The following is an 11,030-nucleotide window of genomic DNA, read 5'->3' on the forward strand; positions in this document are numbered from 1 at the left end:
GCTATGAATCTTGTCAGATAAACCTTCCATCCTCAGATGTTATGCTGCTTTCTGACCACAGAGTAATTCACTTTATATTCTTTTGCAATACAACAAATAATGAGATCACTTTCAAATGAGAAAATCAACGCAAATCACGATTTACATAATATTGAAAATTTTATTTATGTCATGATCCAAATGGTAAGAACTCCTGGAAATGAATATGTACGTTTGTTTCAGCTGTAAATTTAAATGAACAGATTATTATAAATTAACATTAATATCTGTAAGTTTCAGAGCAAGAATATTTTTCTGTTTTTCTGCTCACCAGTGCTATCTCACAGTGTGTAATCACCAGAGAGTCAGAAAGAGGAAGACTGCTGAACCTGTTTGGGAACAGTTAACATCAACAAACTGTGGCCTTCAGACTTCTTCAACTTTCTGGAGCTGCAGTGGAAAACTACATTTCTCACTATTTTGTTTGTGCGCCCTGATTCGCTCATGTAAACTGACAATAATTTATCAATGTGGATTCAACCTACATTAGACTTTTTTTTTTTTTTTTTTTTTTTTTAAATCAGAGGAGCAGTACTCCAGAAGGTGACTGACTGTGAAAATCTCTGATGATAAAAAATTCTCTCATCTGGAAATCTCCACTGGTCCCAGGAATGCTCTTCTAGAGGTAAGTAGGCCTGTGTTTGATCTCATTTTCTTCCACCTTATAAGTGCAGATCAGAGTTATTGTGGTTTTATATTTTTGATTAGTTTTTATTTTTATTGTTTTAATTTTTGTTTTCAGTTCAGTTTAGTTTCAGTTAGTTTCCAGAGTGTGTGTTTGCTTGTTTCAGTTTAGTTTTAATTAGTTACAGTATTCATTTTATTATTAAACATCAGCATATATATGTATATGTGTGTATATATATAAGTAAAATGTTTTTTTTTTCACATCTAGGAAAGTTTTTAGTTTAGTTTTAGTGAACTATAATAACCTTGGTGCTTATGCATACTAATGTCACACTCTTAAAAGCTATGGAACTAATTATATTTGTCATACTTTCTGGAATTTGAGCAGTGAAATTATTTTTTAAAATACTTTCCGATAAGTTGTGGTTCAGGTCTCCACTATGTGTGCTGCTCCGTTAGATGAACACACTGACTCCCCTGAGCGGCATGAACAGAGGACCCGGCGCCGTGAAACAGCGGGCGTCGCTGGCTCTCAAATAAGCTTTTCGTGTTGTATATACCTGCACCAATTTACAAAACGCTGGTAATTATTAACTTATAAAAAAAAATTTACTGAAGAAAATCTCAGCAACGCCATGCCTGTAGGGATTGAAGCGCGCATGCGCAGTAGGACACAGCGTGGTGGGTGGAGAAGAATTTTTTGTTTATTTTCATGGTTAGCTAACCAGTAGCTGGGTAGCGATATAATTTGCAAAATAACCAGTTTCCTAGTGTAATTCAGCCGAAAAAAAAATTAAATGTGCTTCTTTGGCTAGAATGTTTTCGCACAATATGTTGAGCTAGTTAAATCTGGCCAACGAGGGTGTATAAAATCTGAAGACCCACTAGCGAGCTAGTGTTAAGTTACAGAATATCGTCTTGTTAGCTTACCTGCTAGCTAGCCGAAGGAGCGCTAGCAAGTTAGCGGAGTTAAATGTAGCTAACGCTGCTAAATTATAATCTTCTGTCACTGCTTCGGGTGTTACTGCGTGGAGAAGTCACTACAAGCCTGTAAGTCATGCTTTTGGCTTAATTTGTGTTAGATAATGTTAGGTGGAGAAAGCTAAGCGGCTAACATACGCCAAGCTCAGAGATAGCGGACTGATAACGTTAGCTAGTCACCCGACCGATATCTAACGTTATGTTAAAAATCACCAATGATGCTTAGTACTCAGTGCAACACAGATAATTGCCTGCTGTGGCAAAAGGGCTAATTTTAGTTTTGGTCGTAATGGACAATAACAAGTAAGGTATTATCAATTGAGTGGCACTGAGCTGATGCTCACTTATGCATTGCAAATACATTTGCAACTCTAACTGTACCTACCTACCAGTGTAGGCCACCGATTCATCATCCTACGCCTTCATGTCACTGTATCTCAACTCGTAAACAGGCAAGCCACTTGCATGATAAAATATCCATACATGCACCACACTGTGAGAAAAGGCACAATACAAGGGCGGGTTAAACATAGCCTATATGTGGTGGAATTGAAACATTGTCAGTAAATCTGTCTAGTGGATGAAAGTGCTCTGTCCTGCCCTCTTTAAGACCTGCTTGGAGTTTGAAGGGATCAATACATTGACATTAAGGAGGGATGAAGTCAATCATCCTTTAATTAGAATTCAGGGATGTCAGTACAATGATTTTGTTTAGTTATGCACACCTGAGCACACTACACTGGCATACAGATTGTTCATTAATTGCTACAAGTCATAATTAGAGATTGTTTGCAGATTCAGTGGAATCCACAGTGATAGTTCTTTCTGTTCTTCCTTGTTATAGGTTGCTAAGCCTGGGCCGCTAATTCTTACTGTAATTTAAAGCTGCAGAGGATACAACTGCAAATCCTCCCCAAGATTGAAATTTAAGGAGCAGGATGTCAATCACAAACACCCCCACAAGTAACGATGCCTGCCTGAGCATTGTGCATAGCCTGATGTGCCACAGGCAGGGAGGAGAGAGTGAAAGCTTTGCCAAGCGAGCTATTGAAAGCCTTGTCAAGAAGCTGAAGGAAAAGAAAGATGAATTGGATTCCCTCATCACAGCCATTACCACCAATGGAGCTCATCCTAGCAAGTGTGTGACCATTCAGCGTACTTTGGATGGACGCCTGCAGGTACAGTTGTTAAAATACAAAACTTGTCAAAGTGTTAAAGTCCTGATTATTGTAAGATAAAATGTCACCTCAGGATGGCACAAATGCACTGATGTCTCTTGTCAACACCCTTTCTGAACTTCAGGTTGCAGGGCGCAAAGGCTTTCCCCATGTAGTCTATGCCCGGCTGTGGAGATGGCCTGATCTACACAAGAATGAATTAAAGCATGTGAAATATTGCCAGTATGCCTTTGACCTGAAATGTGACAATGTATGTGTCAACCCATACCACTATGAGAGAGTTGTTTCCCCAGGCATTGGTGAGTAGGAGTCACAATTTTGTTAGATCTTGGAAAGTGGGGGATCATATGTGAATGAGAGTGAAAATTTTAGTTGAAAATCCCTCAATGTATTTTCCCTTTAAATGTTGACTTCCTTTTAATGATGGGTTTCTGCCCTCTATTTCCACAGACCTATCAGGACTGACCCTTTCAAGTTCAGGTGAGGACATACAACCAGATATTCTCCTCTGTGTTTTGTTTGTTTTGTTGAAGGCCCACCAGTTTCAACAGTCTCTGTGTTGTTTTGCTAGGCCCACTACTGGTTAAGGACGAATATGACTTTGATAACCAGCAATCTCACTCGAGCTCTGAGAGCCATCTTCAGACTATCCAACATCCCCCGTCAAGGCCAGGCCCACAGGAGAGCTTCAGCACGCCAGCTCTGCTTCCGCCATCGGAAGCCAGCAGTTCAGCCTCCACTTCTGCTTTCTCTAGCATCACTGCTGGACCTTCAAGTGAGATACTGTACCATTTTACACTACATAAAAATATAGTAAGAAGAAAAATAATCTACCTGAATCAGAGTCCTGCAATCTGTGCTGAGTTTATTGCAGTGACACTCTATTTGGGTTTTGACTGCAGGAACTTTTTTCAGGGATTAGCAATCTTTTGAGGAACTGTCTGCATTTCAACTGTGGGGAAGAGGTGTAAATTTAGTTCTGAGGACATTTTTTACGCCACAAAATGTTCCTGCTTGGTGGCTAGTACTTTCCTAAAGCCCCGGATCTTTGGTGGTAGGGCTTGCAGGGATGACTGTCGCTGATTGGTCAAACTCACACAGTGCAGCTGCTTCAACTTCTGTACTGCTTCATTCATAAAACCAGGACCCACCCTAGTATTGTTTTAGGATGAGCAGAGGACATTTTCCTTTGTTTGATAACATTAAAAGAAAAGTTAGGCTTTGCTGTCCCCTTCATGCTTCATTTAAAAAAAAAGAGAAAAAGACAATGCAAGAGAAATAAAGCATTATTTTCTGATTGTTTCACAGCAGTTATGTTCTAAAGCACAAATAACCATCAGACACTCAACAGATGATTTACAGTGGAATTGTACGCTCTTAGTTTCATTATTTATTTGAATGAAGGAGAGCTGCTCACGGAGACAAGCGCTGTAAGAACTATCAGAGGCTGAGGTATTTTGTCAAGAAGTAGGGGTTAAAATAGTGTAGCCTGATGCTTGACAACTGTAAAGTTGACTGAAAAATAACCTGTTTTTCCTGTGTAGCCTTCAAATTATTTTAGCTGGGTACAGATAAGTTACAGATATGTCAAAATGACTCTCTCACGCACAAGTAATTCTATATTTTGTGTGTAACTGGAGATTATATTTCTCCTTGCTAGTTTTTGAATTGAATTCTTTTAAAATCAACTACTACAGTGCATTAGTCTAGAAACTGGCACAGGAACGTATTGAATGGAAAATGGAACTTTCAATATATATTATAGTTTACTTGTTTAAGTTCAACTTTATTTATAGCCCTTTACAGGCCCACAGTTCAACGACACCCCCTGACCTAAACTGACACAGTGGGCAAAAAATAACCCCCTGAAACAACTCCAAAGATAAAAGGGAAAGATGGAAAAATCTTGGATTCACAGTTGTGTTAACCTCATACTTCATGCTGCCTCTCAGTAGTTTGAGGCAGGCTGCATCACAGATGATCACAGAGATGCACTGAAATGTGATGAAAAAAGAACATGTAAATGAGAGATTTAAGAGCCTGGCAATGTTTTTAATGGGTTTCAAACATCAGAGAGATACTGAAAATATGTACTTAAATGAATGTAGTATGAATGTGTCCAAATAATGAAATGGGAAGTTAGGAACAAAAAAACTGTAGTTCTTAGATTGTTAAAAATTTGCTTTGCTTTGCTGAAAATTCCCTCAGATTGAATCTTACTATCTGCATGTTAACCAGGATATCCTTTGTGTAATTTCATGTACACAACTAAGTAGGAACACAAACAAGTTGGTAACCTAAAACTGAAGTGGGTACTGAGGGTACTCTTAAGTTGCCAGCAGAGTCAAAATGTTTTACCATTTGGTTTTGTACACACATTAATCTTCAAGTTTACAGGATTTTGGTATCAAAGCTGCTTAAATTTGTATTTACAGATCCGACCCCTAGTTGGAGCAGAAACAGCAGCTTCACCCCGACTGTGCCTCAACACCAGAATGGCCATCTACAACATCATCCACCCATGCCTCATACAGGGCATTACTGTGAGTGAATCAATAACACAGATAACCACTTCAACAGAACTCACACTTAGATACCATATGCTTTGAATCAATCTAAGGAAATATGAACATTATTTAATTTAGCAACAGCTCTATGTTACATGTATAGTACAGCAGAACAGCTTGAATAGGATACGACATGTTTAAGGTATAATGGAATATTTCTCTGACCACTAGAGGGCAACAGAAACTGCAACACCTTTGTAAACAGCCAGCCCTCCCTCCTTCTCTACAGAGGCCAGCCAAGGACAGTCACTATACCACCGGGCGTACAAGCCAAAAGCTAAACTCACTGTACCTACAGAAGAGCCTCACTGATCTAGTTGCTAGTTTCACTTTGCTGAGCCTTTACCTGCACTGCAGAAGTAAAGTTTACAGCAAACGTTTACTGCTGCGCACCTTAATTTCTGCTGTTGTGTGGCCATTTTTGGGTAAGATAGGGGGAGTGGGCATCTTTTAAACGGTGAGGGAGGTGCCAAGGTAGGTTAAAAAACTTTGAATCCTGCAGATGGGAGTATGATGAGTTTCACACTGGGCTGGAGTTTAATAGCAAACTTTAGAGAAGAGCTGAAAACAGGAACATAGTATTTGATATTGTGTTATAGCATGTATGTCTCAAAAAACAGAATACACCCATGCATTATTTGCACAAATTAGTTTTAGGATTTGTTGGAAGGTCTGAAATTACTGTAGATTTAAATAACTGATTTTACAGAATTATGTTCTTTATTAACAAAATGTTCTTTGCAGGGCCTGTTGCCAATGAGATTGCGTTTCAACCCCCCATATCCAATCACCCAGGTAACTGTCAACTTCTAGATCGTAGACAGTCCACATATTTACTTTTAATTTAGTACACAATTGTAACCTGATGAGTAGAATCAATTTGATCTGAAGTTGTTATTGCTTTGTTTCAGCCCCTGAATACTGGTGCTCCATTGCTTATTTTGAGATGGATGTCCAAGTTGGAGAGACATTCAAGGTGCCCTCCAACTGCCCCATAGTGACAGTGGATGGCTATGTAGACCCCTCTGGAGGGGATCGATTCTGCTTGGGTCAGCTGAGCAATGTCCACAGGACAGAAAATATTGAGAGAGCCAGGTACGCAGTTACATCTTATTCATGGGATATATCACCGTATCCAAATTTAGCCTATACAGTTGAGAGACAGCAAATTTTGTTGTATGTAAACATACAGTGACAGCAAAGACATTCATTCATTCATTCATTCATCATTTATTCATCATACATTATTAGCGTGTGTCTGTAGGTGTGATAAAGGTGACAGTAATGCACAGTCACTTCTCACATCTTTACATATCAGTAGTGATATTCATCTAAACTATCTTATGTTTATCACCTTTCTTTGACACCTTTCTATTCCCAGGCTTCACATTGGCAAAGGTGTGCAGCTGGAGTGCAAAGGTGAGGGAGACGTCTGGGTGCGCTGTTTAAGTGATCATGCAGTGTTTGTGCAGAGCTATTACCTGGATCGAGAGGCTGGACGGGCCCCTGGAGACGCAGTTCACAAGATCTACCCCAGCGCTTACATCAAGGTGATACCACAATAACAAGCTTACCATAACATAAGATAGCCTTTATTGTTATTGTACAGATGCCTATACATCCTATTTAATTAATTGCCCAATGAGGCCAGTACACTGGTGGGTTGCATATAAATATTAAACACATAAATTGAATAATGTTTATTTCTGCTTTGTAAAGCCCAAGGTCTGCTATTTTTTAAACCTTTGTTTAACCAGGAAGCCCCTCGAGATTGACTCTCTTTTCTGACAGTGATGTGGCCAAGACAGCACACCTAAATCCTATTGATTGATGAAACACATTATCATTGCGTGAACAGTCTAGAGCAGTTTTTTCTTTTGATTATTATCTTCTACGTTGTCACTTTTGAAAGAGCATTTAGATTGGGCTTCATTTAAACAAATAATTGAAATCAGTCCAAAAAAATATAAGGTACCATATCCTGGCTACGCGTGGCCTACCTAGAATATGAACTGAGGTGGAAAGTGCTGCTAATAAAGCACAAGTTGTGGGCTGTCAGATCTGGGGTGCATCTCAAGACAAGAGCAAGAGAGAAAATATTTCTCGACTGTTTTAGGGTCAGTATTATGAGAATTCATAAGCCTGGTAAAGTTATTAATATTCTGATCCAAGACAGTTAAATCCTCACTGTTCACCTAGCATCTTCTGATGTGATCAGCCCTGAGCCTAAGTGTGTTTCCTCCAGGTGTTTGACTTGCGTCAGTGCCACAGGCAGATGCAGCAGCAGGCAGCGACAGCCCAGGCAGCAGCTGCAGCCCAAGCAGCAGCGGTGGCTGGGAACATTCCAGGCCCTGGCTCCGTGGGAGGCATTGCCCCTGCCATCAGTAAGGGCTTCTCCTACTGTATTTAATCCTGCATGACTGTATTGTGATGTGATTGCTTCTCATGATTGTCCTCCCCTTGTAAAATGAGTCTGACAGTTTAATAATACTGAGCCCTTACAAGGAATATTCTCACTCCCACACCCCACCAGACAGACTCTTTCTCCTGACTTGGCAGATAGAGTTTTGAATTGTTGAGAACAATTCAGGGAGCAAGTAGAATACCGGTTTGCTTTTGTCTTGCTGTTTTCCAAGTTTTGAATGAATTTCATCCAATATTAAACATGCCATGATGATAGATGAAATAGGTACAGAACAGTAGTTTGCTGGTCTCTGTTGTGGTGTTGTGTTTCCAGCATCAAATTGGCTCTAAACAGGTGACTCGTGACCGTTGTGCGCCCCCTCCCAGCATGGAGTGGTATAAAAAGAACAACAGTTCTCACCGAGTATGCTGCACATGGTGTCCCAGGATGCCCACGCTGTCATTTCATCATTTCATCTTGCATCTTGCAAGTATACTGCCAGTTTTATCTCATCCTGTTGGGATGGAATCATGATGAGACTCCAGACCATTTAGGCTCTAACAGATCCATTAAGTCTTAGTGCTTGCTTTTCCAGCTGGGGTGTGAGGTCAGTGAGGCGGTGTGCATGGCGGGAACCAGCTGGCAGTGACTCTTAACTCCAGGATTCACGATAAATCTCTGTCTAAACCAGGGGTTTTCAAAGGCTGACACTGTGGGCCTTCCCCCAGACAGAGTTTAGAAAACTGTTTGGCTCAAACTGTTAAGTACCCCTTTGATAATTTGGATATTGTATGGAGCTACAAGAGCATAACTGGGCTCTCATCTAGGTTGGTTGAATTCATGGGTTTAGGATACACATTTGGCAAGAGGTAATTATCACATTGATATAGAGTACACACTGGGTGGTTTGCTTTGCCCTTTGTACTTCAAACTCCATGACAATTTGCTTTTAGTACTGGCAAGCTCAGCAATGAGTTGGTAAACTGTAGATGATAATAGCAGATAATTATAGATGATAATAGATATATTTTGTGTGTTCAGGAAGAGTAGACTAATTTAGATGACCTCACCCATGTTGTTATCCATTTTTTCCATTATGTAACCTGCATTGTTTTAGTTAAGGGTGTCTTCTGGGAAGTGCATGAATAATGCTATTTATGCATTTCATGAGATTTGTATATTTTATAGTTTCTTTCAATCATAGATAATTTGCTAGCCAGTACTAGTTTTGGGGTTAGATATACTTTTGTTTCAAAGTTAACATAACTAACATTATTATGGACTAACATTTATAGATGTTGGAGAGATTTAGATCATTTGCAGTCCAAAAGTGTGTGTGTGTGTGTGTGTGTGTATGTGTGTGAGTGGGAGATGTGTGTATGCCTGTGTATTACTTTCTCTCTTACTTGGCTGTGCTCTTCATCTCTTAACCATTTCAACTTCTGCTGCAAGAATAACTTGAACAGCTACCATGTGAGTATAAAGTTAGGTCTGCTCTGCTACATCGATGTAAAAAGTTGGTCTGTTGTAATTCCCCACCAGGTTTGTCTGCAGCTGCTGGCATCGGGGTTGACGACCTGCGCAGGCTGTGCATCTTGCGGATGAGCTTTGTGAAGGGCTGGGGGCCCGACTACCCACGGCAAAGCATCAAGGAGACGCCATGCTGGATCGAGATCCATTTACACCGCGCTCTACAGCTACTGGATGAAGTTCTGCACACCATGCCCATCGCTGACCCTCAACCTCTTGACTGAGTTAAAAGGCATGAACTGTGAAAAGCAGGCTCTGTACTCTGAACCGACCACTCCACCTACAGGACTGTAGTGCCCAAGAAGCGCTGCAATCGCCGGGCTGCTGCTTAGCTGAGTAGGATGTAGGAGTAGAAACATGGACATTAATCCTCATTCATTGGCTCTCTGGTGCTGATATGGCTTATTTTTTGTTGGGGGGTGGGGGTGGGGTCAGGACGTTTATGTAAAATCATGTTATCTGTTACTTCCCGTTCTTGTAAAATGTAATCTAGAATAATTTGGCAAGGCTGACAGTCCTTGTGTGATGTTTTTTTTTTTTTAATTCATATTTCCTGTTGAGTAGGTCCACACCTCTGTAATGAATTGAGTATTTGGAAAGCCCATTTGAACTGACCTCAGCTTGTCTTGTAACACCAGAAGACAGTTCTGTTCCTCTACCACTAGTCGAGGCTGGTTTGACATTACAATGAGATATTATTCAAAACCCAAATGTAAGGGTCATTTAGATTATGAAAGATTTTCAAATGAAGATTATCACACATTTGCTGACTATTGGTATAATTTGTAACAGTCCTTTTCCTAATTAGATTACCATCTAGTGTCCATCAGCACTTTATTAATTTGCTAAATCTTTTCAGTATTTTGTCTTGTCTCATAGTTGTATGTGTGGTTGTACTGTATCCATGTAATCTCCTATCATAGATGACGTTTTTCTTGCTAGTGACTTTGGTGAGATCCGAGGAAGATGTGGTTTAACATGCCTCTCATCATCCATTTGGTTTGAGTATTATTTGAACTTATTGACACGTTCTAGAAAATAGTAAATAAACTGTGAGAGGAAGTGTAAGCCATATTGATGCCAAATATACCCTATGAAAAGTGAAAAACAAGTAATCAGACTGCAGTCCTGTCAGTGTTACATGTCACTTGTAAAAAGTTATTAAATTACCAACTGAATTAGCACTATTGATCAAACAATATTTTGATATTTGGGTCTCCAGTGTCTGTTTACCTACAGCTGTTGCAGTGTTTTATACTCTTTTTGCTACCTTTACAGTGATGAACAACTGGTCGTTAATGGAAAATGCTTAAAAAATGCTGTAAAAATTTTCAGGAAATGCAAGTGCTTGTTCTTTATCATGTTTATTCTACAATGTATGCTATACATTCTGAATACATACTGAGTTTGAATGATGTTAGTGTTTATATGTATGAATATGGCTAATAAAATTAATGGGCTGACACTGCCGTTGTCTATTTCATTTGACAGGTGTATAGGGCTGCAGCCATGAAAAATGACATGGACTTTCAACAAGAAAAAGTTTATTACTGGAAAGACAAGCCACAAAATTTAAGAAAACAACACTAATAAGCTAGCCTGAGCTGAGGTCTGAAATATTCAGAAAAACAAACTACATGTGTCTTTAATAGTCTTTATATTCATCAGTATGACACACTAAATGATAATGTCTTTATAAATATA

General features: G+C 39.6%; 1 protein-coding gene across 3 annotated transcripts; it reads left to right on the top strand.

Annotated features, from left to right (window-relative positions):
- Positions 1 to 571: 571 nt before the first annotated feature.
- Positions 572 to 10,791, top strand: smad4a (SMAD family member 4a). 3 transcript variants are annotated; one of them, XM_030064806.1, is made up of 11 exons: positions 572 to 664; positions 2,492 to 2,825; positions 2,950 to 3,124; positions 3,276 to 3,305; positions 3,397 to 3,600; positions 5,261 to 5,368; positions 6,137 to 6,187; positions 6,304 to 6,487; positions 6,774 to 6,942; positions 7,638 to 7,776; positions 9,339 to 10,791. In XM_030064806.1, the coding sequence occupies exons 2-11, from the start codon at positions 2,586 to 2,588 to the stop codon at positions 9,548 to 9,550; spliced, it is 1,512 nt and encodes a 503-aa protein (XP_029920666.1). In that variant the 5' UTR covers positions 572 to 664; positions 2,492 to 2,585; the 3' UTR covers positions 9,551 to 10,791. The 3 variants fall into 3 exon arrangements, with proteins under 3 accessions (XP_029920666.1, XP_029920667.1, XP_029920664.1); XM_030064807.1 differs by lacking the exon at positions 572 to 664 and adding an exon at positions 1,315 to 1,347; XM_030064804.1 differs by lacking the exon at positions 572 to 664 and adding an exon at positions 1,358 to 1,716.
- Positions 10,792 to 11,030: the final 239 nt, after the last annotated feature.

This window comes from Myripristis murdjan, chromosome 12 (assembly GCF_902150065.1).
Source record: "Myripristis murdjan chromosome 12, fMyrMur1.1, whole genome shotgun sequence".
Taxonomy (NCBI): domain Eukaryota; kingdom Metazoa; phylum Chordata; class Actinopteri; order Holocentriformes; family Holocentridae; genus Myripristis; species Myripristis murdjan.

Coding starts and splice junctions, on each gene's coding strand:
- smad4a (XM_030064806.1), top strand. CDS start 2,586: ATGTCAATCACAAACACCCCCACAAGTAACGATGCCTGCCTGAGCATT. Junction 2,826..2,949: donor CTTTGGATGGACGCCTGCAG/GTACAGTTGTTA, acceptor TCTGAACTTCAG/GTTGCAGGGCGCAAAGGCTT. Junction 6,488..6,773: donor GAAAATATTGAGAGAGCCAG/GTACGCAGTTAC, acceptor TTCTATTCCCAG/GCTTCACATTGGCAAAGGTG.